This window comes from Canis aureus, chromosome 14 (genome assembly GCF_053574225.1).
Source record: "Canis aureus isolate CA01 chromosome 14, VMU_Caureus_v.1.0, whole genome shotgun sequence".
In the NCBI taxonomy this organism is placed as follows: domain Eukaryota; kingdom Metazoa; phylum Chordata; class Mammalia; order Carnivora; family Canidae; genus Canis; species Canis aureus.
In genome coordinates, this window is record NC_135624.1 from 36,664,946 (window position 1) to 36,684,937 (window position 19,992).

Sequence of the window (19,992 nt, forward strand, 5' to 3'; positions counted from 1 at the left end):
GGAGATGCCATAGGTCTGCTAAGAAGGAAGGGACCTGGGTCTGTTCTCTTTGGAAAAAGATGTTTCCAAGCAAAGCTGAGGTTACTCAGCATGTGGACTCTTTCCTTGGTCTTAAGCCAGTCATTCTTCAACTGGGAACTACCTGGGAAACTTTACAAGTGCCGGTGCTGGTGTGTGGGGTCTCATCCTAGACATTGTTTGTTTAATTAGCCTGGAGGGTGGATCTTTCCATTCTGCAGATGATTGTAGCACACAGCCTAGGTTGATACTGTCATAGAAACATCCTGTGCTGTTCACTCAGACTCAGCTGGAGAACATGTGAAGACACGGTTTCCTGAGCCTCTTGACCAGCAATTCAGATGTGGTAGGTCTGAGACAGGGCCAAGAGTCTGCATCTCTAACAAGAGTGTAATGGTGACCCTGCTGCCCTCGGGCCATAAACAGTACAATAGGAATTAGGAACTGTTTTCACATTATTGATATCATTTAACAAAGATCCATGTGACCCCATCTGAGTTGCAGAAGTTCTGAAAGAAGCAGCAAGTTCAACCAGGGCACATACAAGCTGTTACGGGTCTCCCAGGAGTTGCCAGGCTCTGTGCCAGACTGATCACCAGCCATATAAAGTCAGGTAAGATGGAGTTCTTATCCTTAAGGAGCCTAATGCCACCTGACAAGACAAAGCCAGGCGGGACATCACCACCATTCCCTTCTGCAGCCTGGCTCTGTCCCCCTCCACTGCCATCTCTGAAAATCTGTGGCCCTGGCATCCCTATCCTCACTGGTCTAACAAGAGACCGGGCAGGATAAGCCCTGTGATTTACACTCCCTCCCTTCTTACTCCGCACTTCACTGCGGCCTTCTGGGTGAGCTCTGACATCACTGACCCATTCTATGGTCTCCTCCTTCCAGGTCCTTTGCATGGCTGACTCCCACCCACCTTTTGAGTGACAGCTCTCTGTGATCGCCTCCCTGAATGCCTTCTCTGACTCTGCCCACACAGTGGCTTCTCCCTGCTGTTTCTCTTGATAGCATCCACAATCTGTCTTTGTCACAGAACTTATCCCACGGTGTGGTCATTTCCTATGTGTGTATCTGTCTCCCTCGTTAGTTGGTAAACATTCTGTGGGCAGAGTCTCTCATCTTCACGTTTCCAGAGCCTATTACAATAGTGTTTGTAGTAATGACTGTGTGAGTGGATGGAAGACTAAAACACGAGGGGCAGGCTTTTAAAAATGAATGGGAATGAAGGATGCTTGGGTGGCTCAGCGGTTGAGCATCTGCCTTCTGCTCAGGTTGTGATCCTGGGGTCCTGGAATCAAGTCCCACATCGGGCCCCCCCCCTCGAGGAGACTGCCTCTCCCTCTGCCTGTGTCTCTGCCTTTCTCTCTCTCTCTCTCTCTCTCTCTCTGTCTCTCATGAATAAATAAATACAATCTTAAAAAAAAATATGGGAATGAAACAACAGATGTTGGTGAGGATGCGGAGAAAGTGGAACCCTCTTACATTGTTGATGGGAATGAAAACTGGTGCAGCCACTCTGGAAAACAGTATGGAGATTCCTCAAGAAGTTAAAAGCAGAGATACTCTACAGTCCAGCAATTGCACTACTGGGTACTTAGGTACTTACTCAAGGGATACAAACATATCCTTTGAACCACAAACATAGTGGTTCGAGCGGCACCTGCACCCCAATGTTCATAGCAGCAATGTCCACAATAGCCAAACTATGGAAAGAGCCCAGGCGTCCATTGACAGATGAAGGATAAAGAAGATGTGGTCTATATACACAATTACTCAGTCATCACAAAAATGAAATCTTAACTATTTGCAACAACGTGGATGGAACTAGAGGTATTATGCTAAGCAAAATAAGTCAAACTTATTTTTATTAAGACAATTATCATAACATTCCACTTATATGTAGAATTCAAGAAACAAGACAGAGGATCACATGATAAGGGAGAGAAAAAGAAAATAAGAGGAAATCAGAGAGGGAGACAAACCATGAAAGACTCTTAACTCTAGGGAACAAACTGAGGGGAGATGGGGTAACTGGGTGATGGGCATGAAGGAAGGCACGTGATGGGATGAGCACTGGGTGTTGTATGCAACTGCTACCTCTGAAGCTAATAATATGCTGAATGTTAATTAACTGAATTTAAAATTTAAAAATAAAAATAATAAAAGTATGGGAATGAGGGATTCATACAAACTGGGCCGAGTACAGTAGGTAAACATCAATAAACAAAGAGTCTGGACAGGAGATTATATTTAATCTAGAACTTAATAGGGTAGAGTTTTCAAAGTAGATATCACAAAGGGGGAGGGATCAGGAATGATCTGAGCACAGGCAAAGTACAGAAGTTTAAGGTCAAACCATTCATGTTGTGAACACTAAGCCGAGTGAGAGCACGAGCGAGTGGGAGGGTTGTAAACAGGAAAGCAAGGTGGTCACGTCATTAGTAATAGAAACGACAATTGAGATAGCGTCTACTAGATACCAGGCACCATGCTAGCTGCTCCACCTATACCAATTAATGCAATTGATACCATAAGACTTCTGATTACCCCCTGAGACTGTGTCATCACCGTTTTACAAGTGACCAAATGGTGGCCCAGAGTGTTTTAAAGGGACATGTTCACGCTCTCAGAGCCTGCAAGTGGCAGAGACTGGCTTCACATTCAGGTCTGACCCCCAAGCCAGGCTCCACAGCACCTCGCCACCCCTGCTCTTTCGTCAGGATGAGTCTTGCTGCCCAACACCAGTTGTCAATTCACAATGCTCGTTGACTGGTTTCAGGAGATGCTTTTCCTTTGAGAATCTGCTTCAGTCAATATAGACGTGGGATAAATGCAAGTTGACTGTTTGCACAAGGCAAACATCACCAAAAGGCAACATGCATTCTGGGATTAAAAAAAAAAATACCATCCATAAGCATAAATGTCCTAGAAGTAAGCCATCCCAGATCAGGGCAGAAGCTTGTGCAAGGGGTGCCTGGGTGGCTCAGGGGATCAACTCCCACATCAGGATCCCCACAGGGAGCCTGCCTCTCTCTCTGCCTGTGTCTCTGCCTCACTTTCTGTGCGTTTCATGAATAAATAAATTAAAAATCTTTTTAAAAATCTTGTGCAATATTCTCAGTTCTGCATCCACATGGTTCCAACGCAGCATCTCCCAGTGAATCAAGAGGGAGTATCTACTACTGGCCAGAATGGGGAGTGATGATCTGGGATGTCAGGACATGTCTCATTAACTGGAGAAATTGCTAGAACCTGGATGCTCACAGTCGAATTCAGTCTGAGGAAGGACATCTTCCTTGCTTTGCAACCCCTGGCTCTAATTTCTACTCCCAAGGACCTTTGGAGCACATCCTGACACCCCACAATGGGCCAGCCTCCCCCAGTGCTGTCTTCCTTTTCTTCAATGACATGGGGAATCCTCCATTTTCTTTCACGTGGGGCACATACCTCGCCTGCTAGGCTTGGATTGCAGTCATCACTTTTCCATGGAGTGTTTGCTGGGTAAAGTAACTATATCTCACTCTGAGCATGGCTCCTGTGGGACTCATAGAGGGAAAATCCTTGGCGCTCGAGCAGCATAGACCATGCCTGGCAGGTGCCCCTCCAGCAGCTGCAGAATCCTGGCTTGCACGGCACCTAGCCTGTCTCTGCAGCCTGATCCCAGCAGACTGGGGACTTTCAACCTCAAGGGCTCACTGCTGATAGGGCTTTACAGATCTTAGAACACACTCCATGTCCCTAAGTGTTCTAACTGCCTTCATCCAAATGATGCCCCAGCCTGTTCATGGCCATGGCTGCTACAAAGCCCACTGTAAGCATGTGGGATCATAAGATTATGCCCTCATCACATCACCTCATCCATACCAACATCATGAAGTGCTGACATGAAGATCTAGAAGAAATTTGTGAGAGTCCTTGTTCCACTAGACCTCTGGTTACCAACTATCAATGATTTCATACCTACAGTAAAAACATCATTGAGCAACTCCAATATATGTATATCTATTGATAAACACATACATGTACAACTGCATATTCCTATGCAATATGCATTGTTAAGAATAGAAAAAGATGTTTTAAAAGATAAGGGATGTAATATTCCATGTTTTAAAAATTAATTACTTTTTATATTAAAGGAACACATAACCTTTTTTTTTGCTCTTACTAAAAATATGCATACAGTGATTCAATGTTCTGGTTTTAATTTAGTCTAATTAAATATTAGACTTTGGTGGTGAGCATGGCTACACAAGAAGACTCCCCAAAACACACAGACCTAGAGGGTCTTAGGCTTGCTGAGTGAGTCATGGTTTCCACGCTCGTCTTGTAAACTCCCTAAGCAACTGCACAGGGCCCTCTCTGAGTTCTGGATGTGTCCCTTGAAAGATCCTGCTAATGGTGACGATTTCATACAAGACTTAGTCAATACTTGAAGGCTTAGAATGTAATTAGGGTAAGGTGTATTATGAATAATTATGCTTACAAATCCATATATCAGATAGTTCTTTAAGTAAGTTCGAATTTCTCGGCCTACTTATTTTTGAATCTGATCTGCTCATCATCCCACTCAGTGTGTGTGTGTGAACAGGCTTGTCCAGAAGCTCAGTGTGGTTCTGTCATTTCCACCTGTTTGCTATACTTTCGTTAGTAATATTACTTTCAATTCATGAGTGCTCTAAAGTATTTTTTAAAGATTTTTAAAATTTATTTATTCATGAGAGACATGGAGAGAGAGAGAGAGGTAGAGAGACACAGGCAAAGGGAGAAGCAGGCTCCTTGAGGGGAGCCTGATGCAGGACTCGATCCCAGGTCCCTGGGATCATGACCTGAGCCAAAGGCAGATGCTCAACTGCTGAACCACCAGATGTCCCTACAGTATTTGTTTTTAAGCCACTAGCTATTTTATGAGGGCTAGTATAGTTAAAGATAGAACACAAATTACATATGTGCATAACTGCCCAGTCACAAGCCATCATATTTTGTAACTTGAGAGCAATGTCACCAACTCATCTGTGCAGTGGAACGCCCTCTTTTTATCTGATACCAGAGTGACTGAGTGGAACTCACAACTGTGTGCCATATGGACACGAAAGGCTTCCAGGGTCAGTCTGGATTCTAATTATTAACAGGGCTTGATCTCTCTCTCTCTGATTTTTGATGAAAACAGTTGTAAGCAGAAATCTTAATATTTTCTCCCCACATCTTGATAGATGTTTTGTGCAGCCCTGGGGAGAAGGCAGCCCAGTCTGGAGACCAGGCCTATATAATAGAAAAAGGGCAACTCAGTCTCAGATTCTTATTCTATGTAACAGCTGCAGACCGTTTCACCCCCTCATCCCAAGTTACCTGTCGACAAAATAAAGATACCATCACTCACTCTATAGTTGGTGATGAGGACTTAGGAAATAATCAGTACAAGTGTCTAACACTATGATAGACACATGATCTTATCAAACCTGAAGACCAGAATGGAGCGAGGTACTAAAGGGGCTCCAGGAAGCTCCAGGTACCAAGCCAGGACTCAGAAGGCTCTGGCCCCGAGCCCAGACTCTCTTCACTATGCCACACAACTTTTGATTAAGTGAGGGGGGGGGGGGCAAACCAAAGGTGATGAGCTGCTAGAGGATGCACAGAGCTTTGCTTCCTCAAAATTCAGCTCCAGAACCCCAGCTACAACCTCTCATGTGCCCCTGTCCCTGGAATACAGCTGGTCAGAATCATCTCCTTTTCCCCTCACCACCTGATTTGGGTCACCTACCAAAATGACCCAACCTCTGAATTTCACCTCATGTAACAAGGGGCCATAATATACAAGAGGCACTTGAAGCATTAACTTCAGAACTCTCCTTCTGAAACTGGAGACTAGCCCCAGTAGCAGACTCTAAAAGTTTGCATGGATCCTTCCATCATAAGATTGTCTCTACTTCTCCACCCTGAGTCTAGATGCTTTTGCACTTGGCTTTGGCCAGCAGAAGACCAACGAAATCACCCTGCATGAGTCTGAGGCTAGCTACCAGGACATCGTGTGTATTTCCATTCCTGCTTGTAGGGCTTGTCTGCCATATAAACAAGTCCAGGCTCACTTGCTGCCTCCCAGCCGAGGGCCCAGACCTGGAAACAAGCGCGGATGAGAGCAGCCAGGCCTGCTCCTGCTCAGCAGAACCGCCCATCTGGAGCCTGCTTCAAACTGCCTGCCCTCAGAATCATGAGCTAAATGGAAAGCTGTTGTTTTAAGCCACTAAGGTTTAGGGCGGTTTGTTATGCAACAAAAACAAATCGATAGATGGAACCATTGACCCTGAGTGACCCTAAGTCTACCATGAAGACCTACTGAAATCATGCGTGTAAAATATCAAATTCAGAGCATATCCTCAAACACTGCAAGCATCTCTATTTTAATTCTGCATTTAAAGAGGGCATCATAAATTTTCAGTTCCTGAGAGATCAAGGCACAGGTTTTAAGATCTGCAGTTTTGGGGAGATGGCTCCTACAAATATTGATCATACAGATACCTTTTTCTCAGAGATACATAAGCAAGATTCATTTCTAATAAATTCCTTTCCCTTTAAAACTGACTGGCTGACATATATAATGGGAAGAGCAACACAGAAGAGAGAGGGAGGCTGGAAGTGCAGGAGGAAGGGCACAAGTTAGCATTCTCAAGTCTGTGGGTATATGGGTGATTTTCAACTGTACTAAACAAGTGGGCAGGAAAAATAATAAAAATCCTTTTCTCATTAATCCAAAATGCCCTATAACCTGACTTTTCCACTTCTACTTTCTACCAGAAGAAATACACACACACACAGACACACACACACACTCACACAGAGGACCCTTGAACAATGATGGGGTTCAAGGCACCCACCCACACCCATATAGACGAAAATCATGTAGGACTTTTGATTCTCCAAAAACTCAACTACTAATTGCCTACTGTTGACCAGAAGCCTTACTGATAACACAGTCAAATACACATATTTTGTATGTTGTAGGTATCAGACACTGTATTCTTACACTAAAGTAAGCTAGAGGAAAGCAAATGTTATTAAGAAAATCATAAGGCACAGAAATGACATCCACAGCACCACACCATATTTAAAAATCATGTACAAGTGGACCTGCCCTATTCAAACCCATGTTGTTCAAGGGTCAACTGCATATGCAGACACACACAAATAGATGCAGTGATGCATACTTACCCTCTCTGAAAGAGATCCACATTATAAAATTTATGTAGCTCTACAGAAAACTCAACCGTTCCTTGTACTTCAGACATGATCTTTTTGGTTCATTACCTGAAAAAACAAGAGAGAAAGCAACAGGTTGAGATCTACATAAGCCAAACAGAGAGCCAGGGCTTCCAAGAGGGGAACCCAACGTACCCGACCAATGGGACCATGGGGGGTCTACTGGATGTCAGCACTCAGAGGTTCCTTTAATAGGAAAAGACACAGAGACAGGAAGATACACCTAATGTCACTCAGCTCAGTCCTGGAAGGACCAGACTTGGACCCGAGTATCCTCATCCTAAAGCGCGGCTAGTCTACCGCCCTTCCTCACCTGTCAGTGCCAGGTAGGCAAAACCGCCCAACTGTGAGCACATGCTCCATGGCCAAGAACCCCTGCTCTTCCACCTTCTACCTGGGGGACTTTGAGCAAGTCACTTAACTTCTCCTCTATAACCTGAGCCCTGATAATAGCACAAAACTGATAGGTGACAGACAGATTAAATGAGTCTACCACACAGAGCACTTTGCACAGTTCCTGACACGCATAATGATTAATAACAGTAATTGAAAATGACTTTATCACAGTTAGTATAAATACCATCTCTAAAGTGCGAAGGTGCCTGGGGTGGCAGGGCCAGATGTGCTTTCTACCAAGCACTGGAAGCAGAGGGAGTGGGTGCCGTTGCCAAGCAGATGTTGAACCCAACTTGACAGGATGCTAATTTTCCAAGCTAGGAGATCTTAGCGCCAATAACAAGAGGGCTGGCTGGGGAAGATCGGAGAGAGCAAAATTAAAAGAGTCCAAGGATGAGAAATGCCTGGCTGGCTCAGCTGTTGGGTGCCTGCCTTTGGCTCAGGTCATGATCCCAGGATCTGGGATTGAGTCCCACATTGGGCTCCTGCAAGGAGTCTGCTTCTCCCTCTGCCTACATCTCTGCTTCTCTCTCTCTCTCTCTCTCTCTCTCTGTGTATGTGTGTGTATGTGTGTGTGTCATGAATAAATAAATAAATCTTAAAAAAAGAGAGAGAGATAGAGAAATGAACCAAGAGGAAGAAAGACTCGAGGCAGGCTGAATTTTCTGAGGATATAAAATCATCCAGACATCAATGATGTGGAGAAAGGGAAAGAAACTGACTTTTATGCAGCAGCTACTATATCCTTGGTGCTGTGTAAAGTATTTTCTGTAAGTTACCTGATTTTCTCCAAGAAGAATTCAGTGATAAAAGTTACTGCCCCACAATACAGATAGGGAAAAGGATCAGAGAGGCTCTCATCAGGACCCATTTTCCTCATCTAGAATGTTCTTGTGGTGTCTGCACTTTCTCCAAGCCTCAGTTTGCTACCATGTGTAATGGGGTGATACAAGCTACCTAGGAGGAGTCCCCACGGGACAGGAGGTAATTACTTGCCATGAGCAGGTTCTTGGGGAACCAGCAGGTTCTCACTGGGAGGCAGCTGGCATGATCTTGGGGAAGGGGAGAATGTGAGAGAGAGGAGGGAAGCTAAGAGGAGATCCAGTCTCTCTTGGCTGCCACCTGGGTCTCCTCTCAAAGTCTCTCTTCCATTTGCTTCCCTGACGTCTCAATGACCAGACCAGCATCACTGGGGTTCAGAGCCCGACCTCACTGTAGCCAGTGCAGTCATGCCAAGCCAGAATAAGGGAACAAGAGCTGAGCAGGGCCTTAACTCTGCGTCTCAGCTCTGGCAAGGGTAACAGGCAGGGAAACGTTTCTGAAGACGCAGAATTCCACTTACCAAATTAAAATGCAACAGATCCTAGAACGTAGCCTCTATAAATCCTGCAAGACAGTATTTCAAGCTGACGCGCCCAGGGATGCCTGGCGCACAAAATGTGCTGCAAACCTCTCTCCCTCATGGCAGAGGCCTCAAGGTGCGTAGCTGGGCCAGTCAAGGTCAGAAACCCACTGCTCAGTTTCAGTGTCAAGGTACTCCCAGCAAGAGCTGGACAGAGGGCCAGCAAATAAAGCCACTCTGCCCTTGACTTCATTATCACTTTCAATACCGGGACAGCTGCCTCTCCCCCTCTTCCCCGACTCGTGCTCAGCCTCCATCCTGACGACATTGCAGAGCCAGCAAAGCCACCTGACTCCTGCTTGTGGCTGCCAGTGTCAATCATTCCTGACCCTCCCTGGTCCCTGACTGGGTGAGGATGTTGCAGAGTAAGGAACAGAGAGGGGGCAAGGACAGCATGTGCACACTCCAGCCTGCTGCCCACCAAACACTGCCCGGGGTGGGAGGGGCTCCAAACTTATTTCACGTGTTCCGTGAAACATCTCTGCAGCGGGTGGTACTGGCCCCCGCTCGCCATACAGAAGAACAGCACTGACCCTGCAGCCTGCAGATGCTAATTTTCTACTTTTGATCCTCGGCAGTGGAATGGCTTGGGAATTAATATCAAGAAGAAAAAATACTTTGTGCATGGAGAACACCATGCAAAATACTGTTTTCTCCTGGGAAAAAGCACCCCTCCCATCCTACCACTCAGGACGAATAAACTAAAGCCCTGAACTTGTTAATGCAAACACGGCTTATTGGTGGAAAGTTGACTGTTCCTTTTGAAGATCAAGTGATTCGTTATCAGCAAATTCCCAGTTAGTCAATGAGGAAGATGAGCTCACATTCAAAATACCAGTTCTACAGCATGGAGGTTCCCCCCCCAAAATTAAAAACAAATACCATATGATCCAATAATTCCACTGCTGGGTATTTACCCAAAGAAAATGAAAACACTAATTTGAGGAGATACATGCACCCCTCTGTTTAATGCAGCATTATTTATAGCAGCCAAGAAATGGAAGCAACTCAAATGTGTCCACTGCTAGATGGATGGATGGATAAGGAAGACGTGGTATATGTCTGCACTGGAATATTACTCAGCCATAATGAGGGATGAATGAAATCTTGCCAAATATCTGCAGCCACATGGATGGAGCTAGCAGATATTACCCTAAGTGAATGGAGTCAAACAGAGGAAGACAAATAACAGATGGTTTCACTTATATGTGGGGAATCTAAAGAACAAATGAATAAAAAAAAAAACAGAAATGTCTCACAAATACAGAACAGAAACTGGCAGTTGTCAAAGGAAAGGGCTCAGCAGACAGGTGAAATAGGTAAAGGGGATGAAGATGTACAAACTTCCAGTTAAAAAATAAATAAGTCACAGGGATGAAAAGCACAGCATAGGGAATACAGCCGATAACACTGTCATGAGGTGTGGTGACAGACGGCGGCCACACTTATCGTGGTGAGCACTGAGTAATGTACAGGATTGTTGAGACATGCTGTTGCACACCTGAAACTAGTGTGATGTCATATGTCAACTACATGGCCATAACAATTACACAGAATAAAATAAAATGTTTTATAACTCAATATTGGGACATCTGGGTGGCTCAGTTGGTTGAATGTCTGACTCTTGGTTTCAGCTCAGGTCATGATGTCAGGGTCCCAGAATGGAGCTCCACATTGGGCTCTGTGCTCAGCACAAAGTCTGCTTCAGATTCTCTCCCTCACTCTTACTCTCTCTCAAATGAGCACAATCTTTTTTTAAAAAATCCTCCATATTGATTTTGCTGGTGATTGTACTTAGTCCAATTTGCAGATATTGCAGGAATCTGCAGAAATCCAAAACCAATGGCTTGGATCCCAACTGTCTCTTTTCCTCTTTCTATATGAGTAGAGAGAGTGTGTCCAGGAGTGGCCTACACATGTGGCCCTCAGGTCATCAGCTTCAGCATCACTTAGTCTGAAAGCAAAGTCTTGGGTCTCACCCCAGACACACTGAACCAGAAACTGTAGGGATGAGGCTCAGGAATCGGTGTCCACACCTTCCAGGGAATTCTGATGCCAACACCTCTTTGAGAACCACTGGTACAGAGACTGGAGGTTGGAATCAGGCCTGAGATCACTAGCTCCCAGGGGGGGCTACATGATCTTGTGCCCGCTGCTTTGCTGGATTTCTCTGATCCATGGTGTCCTCATTATGCATCCAGGAGTAAAGGAGACCCTGCCCCATAAGGTGGTTTTCACGATCAACAGAGATAGGAAGTGCCCAATATGGGGTTAGAGCCTACTCACAAGATACATGCATTTTTAAAAATATAGGCCAGATTTTGTTGTTAAAATTTCACATTGGGCAGGAAGATGCCAGCTCTGCAGGACAAAGTGCCACACAACTGTGTTCATAAATATACAAATGGCTCAAAGAGTGGTCATCTCCATTGCCCAAGCAGTGGGGTTCATTGGCTTCTCAAAATACAGAATGTGTGGACTAGTAGTGTGTGTGTTATGTATCTAATGCTACATAACAAATGACCCAAATGGTCCATGTGCACACAGCAGACATGACACACGCTCAAAACACTCCACATTCATGTTACGCTCATAACACCCAGTGCACCCTCAGACACAAGCACAAACACCTATTATACACACATAATACCTACATGCCAACACATAATAGCCATCAGACACATGGGATCCCTGTGGCATGTACCCAGCACGCATCCAACATGCAATACACCTGACCCACGATCCACACACAGACACCATATCCACCCCCCTCTCACACACACACACCACAGATGACCCTGCACTAACTTCCTACCACCAGTGCCACCTCCAAGGCTAGAGACGGCAATCATTCACCCACATCTGATGAGATGCTCAACTCCCAACATGCATTTCCTGAAAGCCTGTGCATGTCCAGATGCTACACCTAGTGAGCTTAAAGGTTGACCTTGTCCTTACAATGCTTAGGACTGGGACAAAGCAATCAGGTTCCAGTCACAAGGAGAATGATGAGGACAGAGAGTCCTGGATGCTTCCCCGGGTGGAAGGCACACGGGGAAGGCAGATTTTTGAGTGACAAGGTCATGCCAGGCCCAGGTTTATCTATGCAAACCTGCCTCTGCTAAAAAGGGATGCATCCACCTTGATGTTTACAGCAACATTATCTACAATAGCCCAACTATGGAAACAGCTCAGATGTCCATCGGTAGATGAACGGATAAAGAAGATGAGTAGTGTCTATCTATAATGGAATAGTACTCTGCCATCAAAAAAGAATGAAATCCGGGGACACCTGGGTGGCTCAGTGGTTGAGCGTCTGCCTTCGGGAGCCTGCTTCTCCCTCTGCCTATGTCTCTGCCTCTCTCTCTGTGTCTCTCATGAATAAATAAATAAAATCTTTAAAAAATAATAATGAAATCCTGCCATTTGCAATGACACGGACAGAACTAGAGGGCACGATGCTAAGTGAAATAAGTCAGAGGAAGACAAGTGCCGTATGGTTTCACTCATATGTGGAATTTAAGAAACAAGCAAAGAGGAAAGAGAGAGAGACAAGCCAAGACACAACTCTAGAGCACACACTGGTGGTTACCAGAGAGGAGGGGGATGAAGGAGGGCGTGATGAGCACTGAGTGTTATATGGAAGTGCTGAATCACTGTTGTGCACCTGAAACTAATATTACACTGTATGTTCACGAACTTGGATTTAAATAAAACCTCTAAAAACAAAAAGCAAGGAGAGCTCCCCACCTCCGTGGGTCCTCACAGCCTCAGGTCACCTGGGGTAGGCACACCTGCCCTGCTATTTCCCCCCACACTGAGCGAGGCTTCACCCCCACCGCCAGGCAGCAACACCTGTGTGGGGGCAGCTTGCACCTGGCAAGCACGATTTAGGGACGGGCACCTAGAGAGAAAAGTGAGGGTGAATGAAAGACCCTGGATACAGGGGGCAGAGGCCATGTGACACATGCTGCAGGGCGGCCTTGCTTGTGGGTGGGGGAGAGAACAGCGTCTGTCTCCAGGGCTCACGTACACGCACACACATATGCTCTGGACCAGCCGGCTGGGTCCCACTCACACTGGGTGACCTAGGACCTGCTCCTGCCCATCCTGGGCCTCATCATCCTCCTCTGAAAAATGGGAGTCATCACAATACTTTCTTCATGGGATTGTTAAGTGAAAAACGTTAATACACAGAAGGCGTCCGCGTCCGGATCCCGGCACGAAGTCTGGCTATTGTCAATTTTATTCCAGGAGGCAGCTCTTCTAGTGCCAGCTCTGATGGGAAAACCATGCAAGTAGCCACATCCTGCGCCAGAGACCAGAGAAACGCACCTGCTGCCCACCCGGGAGACCTAAGGAGGCCAAGGCAGCAGCTTTGGGAAGAAGAACTGGATGCTTCTGTTTCAGAAATGAAGCTCCTCTTCTTCCAGAACTTCATAAAGTGGTCTGGATATAGCAATTGTCGTGCAGAAAGCAGTAATTCTAAGCGGCATCTGGAGCAGGGCCTTCAGGGCGGTGTGTGTGTTCATCTGTGTGTGCGTGTGTGTGTGTGTGTGTGTGTGTGTACGATCATCAGGTCTGGGGATAAACAAGCCAGGAGCCAGCTATCTGCTCGACAATTTACTGCAAGTGACAAAACTCTGCAAGCCTCAGTTGCCTCCTCTGCAAATCTGAGATAAATCTTTACCCCCGGGGGTAACACAGAAGGCTGGCAACAGATGTTAGTCCCAACCCTCCAGTGACACATAAAGCTTAAGTCACCAAGAATAACTGTTAATGCATTCACAGTTAATTGTGGGAATGCTTCACTTTGAATTTGCTTTTTCCTTCATCACCCGATTTCATTGAGCTTTTTCTTTCTGTGTGTTTGCTTGTCTCCAGTTGGAAGCCACTAGGATCCAGAATGGTATATTCAACGGCACGCAAAACTCACGATGTGGGTGGGAAAGAATGCTTGTTCTCTCTTCCAGAACTGGGGCCTGCGGCTCTCTGCCCTGGGAACAGAGCCAGGAGATAGAGGACGCTCCGCTCCTTACACCTGAGGCAGGAGGGGTGGCATCCAAGCGGCCACCACCTACCCCATTGTCTGGTGTCAACCGGGCATCAGCAGGTGGTCCCCCCTTCACCTTCCCATATGCTGGGGTATAACTGTGTCCTCCCAAAATCCATAAGTTGAAACCTAACCCCCAAAGTGAAGTTTCTGGGAGGCGAGTAGGTGATGAGGGTGGAACCTCCATGAATGGGATTAGCGCCCTTACCAAAGAGACCCCAGAGGGCTCCCTTCCCCTTCCGCCATGTGAGGACACAGAAGTCTGCACCTAGACCATGGCCCTCATCAGACCCTGCTGCCCCCTGACCTTGGACTCCTAGTCTCCTGAACTGTGCATGAGAAACACGCATTTCTGTGGTTCATAAGCCACCCAGGATGGTATTTTGTTCAGACCACCGGAATGGACAAAGATACCCCCAAAGACAACCAGTTCTGACCACTGCTTCTCGAATCCAACCTCTTCTCTCCATCTCCAAAGCCGCCACCCTGGCTGTCCTGGCACCACCCTCTTCCCCAGGCGGTCCTCCCTCCCTCTGGCGTCATAGCGGAGTCTGAGTCCTTACAACATGTGACCCTTTTTAGTCTCCACCTGTCCACAGATGTGGGGGGCGTGCCAGTGTGTCAGCTCCTGGGGCTGGAGACCATCAGGTGCTAAAGAACTTCAGCCAGTTCCTGGCGGTTGGCAATCACTCAGCAGCCAGCGGTTATTATTTGATTTCTGCCTTCGACACTGCTGGCAGAAATTCAAAAGATCGGTCACGGGATCCAGGCCTCCCTCCTTTCTTTTCCAAGATCCAGGGTCCCTGGAGGCCCGGCCTCCATGCCAACTAACATTGAATAATTGTGAATCTTCTTGCGATGTTTCTGAAATGTTTAACCGGTTATTTGCATTTTCTCATATGTTGTAGACCAGCGTCGGTTGCCTCTGGGGAGATCTGTGGAAAACATCAAGACTACCGTGGTCCCTCGTTATCCACAGTTTTGCTTTCTGTGGTTTCAATTACCCGGGTTAACCGCGGCCCAGAAGCAGCCGGTCCTCCTGCTGACACATCATCAGAAACTCTGTAGTGGCCTAACGCCCTGTCACAGGGCCTGCGACATCCCCTCACTCCCTCTCGTCACGTGGGCCTCTTGCCATATCCCACCAACACAAGAAGGCGAGTATTGTGTTTCGAAAGAGAGAGACCACCTTCCCGTAACTTCTATTACAGCGCTGTTATCGTTTTATTTTATGATTAGTTACTGCTGTGAATCTCTCGCTGTGACTAATTTATAAATGAAACTTTGTCCCCGGTATGGACCTACAGGGAAAAAAAACCCATCCACATAGGGTTTGTACAATCGGTGGACTCAGGCATCCATCGGGGGTCCGGGAACACATCCACCGCAGATAAGGGTGGATAACAGCTGTGTTTTGGAGAAATACCATCATTTCAACACCTCATTAGATCCCGTTTGGAAACAAATCCTTTTACAAACACATCTCCCTTTAATATGTATTTTTTCCTTTAAAACATCAATCTTCAAAGTGCGTGGCCTTTGAAAGATTAAATGAAAAAAAAAAGCGTGTTGATCTTAATGCGTGTCAGCATTTACTTTATGAAAAGGGCACGCAGAGCTAATGTGCTCAGAAGATTATAAATCAAAGAATTACAACAGGGTAAGTGGGGACAGGTTCCGGAAAGGGCCCTCTCATGCTCCAGAGCAGAACGGTGAGGACCGAGAAGGGAAACCAGAGCACGACACAGAATGTTCTAGGGGGAGCCACACCGGAGCATGGAGCACCCCATCAGAATGCGCTGTGTTCCCCGGGGCCTGAGAGGAACCGCGAGCAGCAGAAATGTTTCTCAACCACCTGTAGCCACATCACTGGATCCCATCCCCCAGGAGATTTACTCCAGGCAGACATGCTACCCAGGTACTAACTCCAGTTTTCGGGCTGGCATGATCACCTCGAGGAGAACCTGCTACATGTTCCAGGAAAATGATCTCATCAGGCATGAAAATCAGCATTTCTTCATCAAGGAGGGAGGGCCACCCAAGAAGTATCTGCTGTGAGAGCATCTCCCTGGCATTGGATCCCAACCCCGGGGCCTTACTTCTCTCCAGGCACATGGACAAGTCATGTGACATCTCTGAGCCTCTGTGTTCCCATCCAGAATGTGGGTCAACACTGTCCTGTCAGAGCAGTTGCTTAGGAACAAACGGTGGAGCCTCTCATGGACACGTGCATTTTTCGACACCCGGGGATCAAGCACACAGAGCACCAGAGACACACAGCCAACCGAGCCACGGCTCTTGGGCCCTCAGAAGACACAAGCCAGAAAGGAGAGAGCCAGGTCACAACTGTGGTCCACGTGGGTAAGTGCCATGATGTGAGGATGCACAGAGAAGTCTATGACCCACACAGGCAGCCTACATGAGCCTGCCCAGACCAAGGGATCCAGACCTCAGCCCTCAGCAGCTGTACACCCTCAAGCAAAACCATTATGACTCACTGTGCCTCAGTTTCCCAACTGGAAATTGCTTTGGAGCCTGGCCTATGGTAAATGTTTAGCAAGTGCAAGCTCTTATGATCACACCGCTCTGTCCCCTCATGTTGGAGCCGAGAATGTGGGACATCCGGGTGGCTGAGGAGCCATCCGAGCCTCAGAGGCATCTAGGGGTAAAACTGTATCTGGACTTGGGTAGCTGAGTCCCTTGAGTGGGATGCTCTGCGTGACTCTACACACAGCCCAGCCTCGGGGCAGGGGCAGCCCACCCTGACACACCAGACCTTAACCTCAGCACAGCACAAACTCTGAGCAGGAACACCAGGCGCTGCAAACTCTGGGCCCTTCCTAGCCTGAAGCCCATCCTCCCTGTCTCCTCACCTGCCGGAACCTTCCCCTTGGCCTCCTCAGAGCGTTCACCCCCTTGGGACATGCCCTGCCTGTACTCAAGCTCTACTCCCCCTGGACAGCCCACCTCTCATCTCCACCTGATGAGCTTCCAGGCTTCGGTGTCCAAGCAGCAGCTCCAGGAAGCACCCCCATGAGCAGCCAGGCCGCCCCTCCCCGCGCAAGGCCCAGCTGGCTGCGTGCAGACGGAAACAGCCCTGACCACCTGCACCTCGCCTGCAGGTTAAACCGTGAGCTCTTTAAAGCAAGGGACAGGGCAGCCCAGGTGGCTCAGCGGTTTAGCGCCACCTTCGGCCCAGGGCGTGATCCTGGAGTCCTGGGACGAGTCCCACATCGGGCTCCCAGCAAGGAGCCTGCTTCTCCCTCTGCCTGTGTCTCTGCCTCTCTGTCTCTCATGAATAAATAAATAAAATCTTTAAAAGAAATAAAGCAAGGGACGGCCACCTTTTTTAGCAATAAGACAGGGCAAAGAAGAGTACACGGTTAACATGTGTGAGGTGAAGGAGAAGACGGATGGAAGAATCAACAAATCAAGGGCAGGGCACGTATGCATGAACGGATGCACGCTGATTCCTCTTCTTTCTAATCAAATACACTTCCCCTGAGACGTGGAAGCAGCCACTACCCGGGACGGAGGTGCTAACTGGACCCTCTTGTCTTGAGCGCAGGCCCGAGCTCCTTCTGTCCCCTGCGCGTGTCCACCAAGCGGGAAGGGGCGGCGGCGCAGGCCGTGGGCATCCTGAGGGCATCCCGCAGAGGAGTGGTGGGCGTGGGAGGCAGGGACGCCTGGGCCACCCCCCTCCGCGGACGAACGCTCTATTTACCCTTCCTGACGCCTCAGCATAAACAGGAGAGGAGGTGAATGCAAGCCGCCGGGCCCCCAGCGCATGAGTCAAGGCTGGCATTTCAGACGCGCGGTGTGGGCCCGGCTGCCACGCCTGGGCACCCAGCTTCGCCGGCGCCTGTCATTAGCTTCCCAAGCGCGGCAGTGACTCAGGCTGCGTCTGCGTTCGCACTGACCACCCACAAGATCTGCGAGCCTTCTCGACTTTCTCACACACGCGTGGGCGCCCTCCTCCAGCCACCCTCCCAGCCAAAATAGAAAGCTAAGCAGGGACAGGAAGGGGGGGGGCTTAAAAGCTGCGTGGAGCAGGGTATCCTGGAGCCTCCCAGGCGCCAAGAGGAAGGGGGACAGTCCGTGTGTCCTGCGCGGCGTGAGGGCAGGTGATCCTGGGGGTTCCTCCTTCTGTGGGGGCGCATGGAGCCTGCAGGGGCACGGACCCCACTGGGGACGGCCTCTGGAGGGGCCAGCTGTCAGCTCGCAGACCCGCAGAGCTGGAGGGGCCTCAGCGGTCGGTGAGCCCAACACCTCCATTCCACGAAAGAGAAAACTGAGACCACTCAGGGTAGGGGGAGGCAGCTCTGTGCAGCGGAGGCATCAGAGTCTGGCACCAAACCACCATCACGACAAAGCCTGCCCTTTATTAGTCCCTGGAGCGGATGCCTCAGATTCTCCGGGCCTCGATGCTCTCATCTGCGAATAGGGCTCATAACACCTTCCTTGCGGGGTTAGTGCAAGAACGTGAGCATCTTACCGCCGCAGTATCTGGCCTACTGAGAACAAAGTGGCTGCTGCTTTCCTGGTGACAGTAAGCACACGGTGGAGAGTAATCTGGAGGAACGAGGACCCTTCCATTCAAGGTTAGAAAGAGGCTCTCTTGAAATGAATGGAGGGGTGTCTTTTAGTATTTAAACACGTCCCTGAAAACCTGCCCTGCAAGCACGACCTAGCAAGAAGCTGTCCCAGGACGGTGGGGAGGAGTCCAAGAGGACATCTCACGGATGGACAGTGTGGGGACAGGGCAGGTGCAGCCATTACCCTCACCCGGACGTGTCCGCTGTCGCGGGCCAGGTGGTATCCCAGGACCGGCAAGGTTCATGACCTTGAATGGCCACAAAGAGTATTCCCCGTTCCTCTCAACCACAGAAATGCCCCTTTCAGCCCTGTCATCTATTGATCCAGACATCAATGAGGCAGATGCTCTCTTCCAGCTCCAGAATAAACGATTCAGAGGCCGGAGCCCAGAAACCCACAGGTACCCAGAGTCCACTCCGTTACTTGGACTTTCTACTCAGGGCCCGGAAAGCCAGACTGGCTCTGGTTCAAATCCCAACCGGGGTGTGTCTTTCTCTGTAAACTTAAAGCCAGTGGCTGAACGCAGCTGGGCCTCTGGCTTCTTCACCTGCAAAAAGCACACTCATCTCCTAGGAGAACGGTGGAGATTCACGGACATAAGTGCAATCTGCACACAAGAAGTACTCGAGTTAGCTGACGTACAGGTGGGCGGGATCCCGAGGACTCTGGGTTGCTATTTTCTCAATTATTCACATTATTTACTTCCTGAGTAATAATGTGTAAAGTAAAGCCTGAGAACAGGTGTATGAGAGCACAGTGGGGAGGGAAGGCAGCGAGAACATTGTGGTCCTGGATGCCCAACATTAATTTCAGAAAGTCCTGCCATTGCAAGACATGTTCTATAGGGAGGCTATCCCCCGGCCACCTCCTCCGTCACAGCCTCCCTGGGCCCTCAGCTGGTGGACACAAGCCCCCACCCTGGTGTCCCTGCCTCTCTTCTGGCTCCCTGCCTCCAGTGTGCTTCCCCACTCAGCAGCATGAGGGACGGGCTCTTTCGAAGGGCCCCATCACGTCATCCTCCAGTGGCCCTCCAGCTCCTTAGTAAAGCTATGGCCAGCGTGCCCCCACGTCCCCTGCCTCTTGGCTCCACTGTGGGTAATTCACTTCCCTTAGGACACCCCTACACATGGCTCCTCACTATTCCTCCAAACCACTGGGCCGGGGTCTGCATGAGGTTGTTCTCAAAGGTGCTCTCAGAACCCACCCCGGGGCTGGCCTTCACTTTTCCCCTCTTGGTCTCAGCTCAAATGTCATGTCTGCAAGGAGCCTT

The 19,992-nt window shown here is 48.5% G+C and overlaps 1 protein-coding gene across 2 annotated transcripts in view; it reads right to left on the reverse strand.

The window, feature by feature from the left end:
* The window catches only part of FAM135B (family with sequence similarity 135 member B), a 283,976-nt gene that overhangs the window by 180,947 nt on the left and 83,037 nt on the right, over nucleotides 1-19,992 (reverse strand). For both annotated transcript variants that reach the window (XM_077847362.1, XM_077847361.1), the window contains exon 2: nucleotides 7,228-7,323. In XM_077847362.1, the coding sequence (XP_077703488.1) occupies nucleotides 7,228-7,304 (77 nt within the window). In that variant the 5' untranslated portion in view covers nucleotides 7,305-7,323. The remainder of the gene's footprint in view (nucleotides 1-7,227; nucleotides 7,324-19,992) is intronic.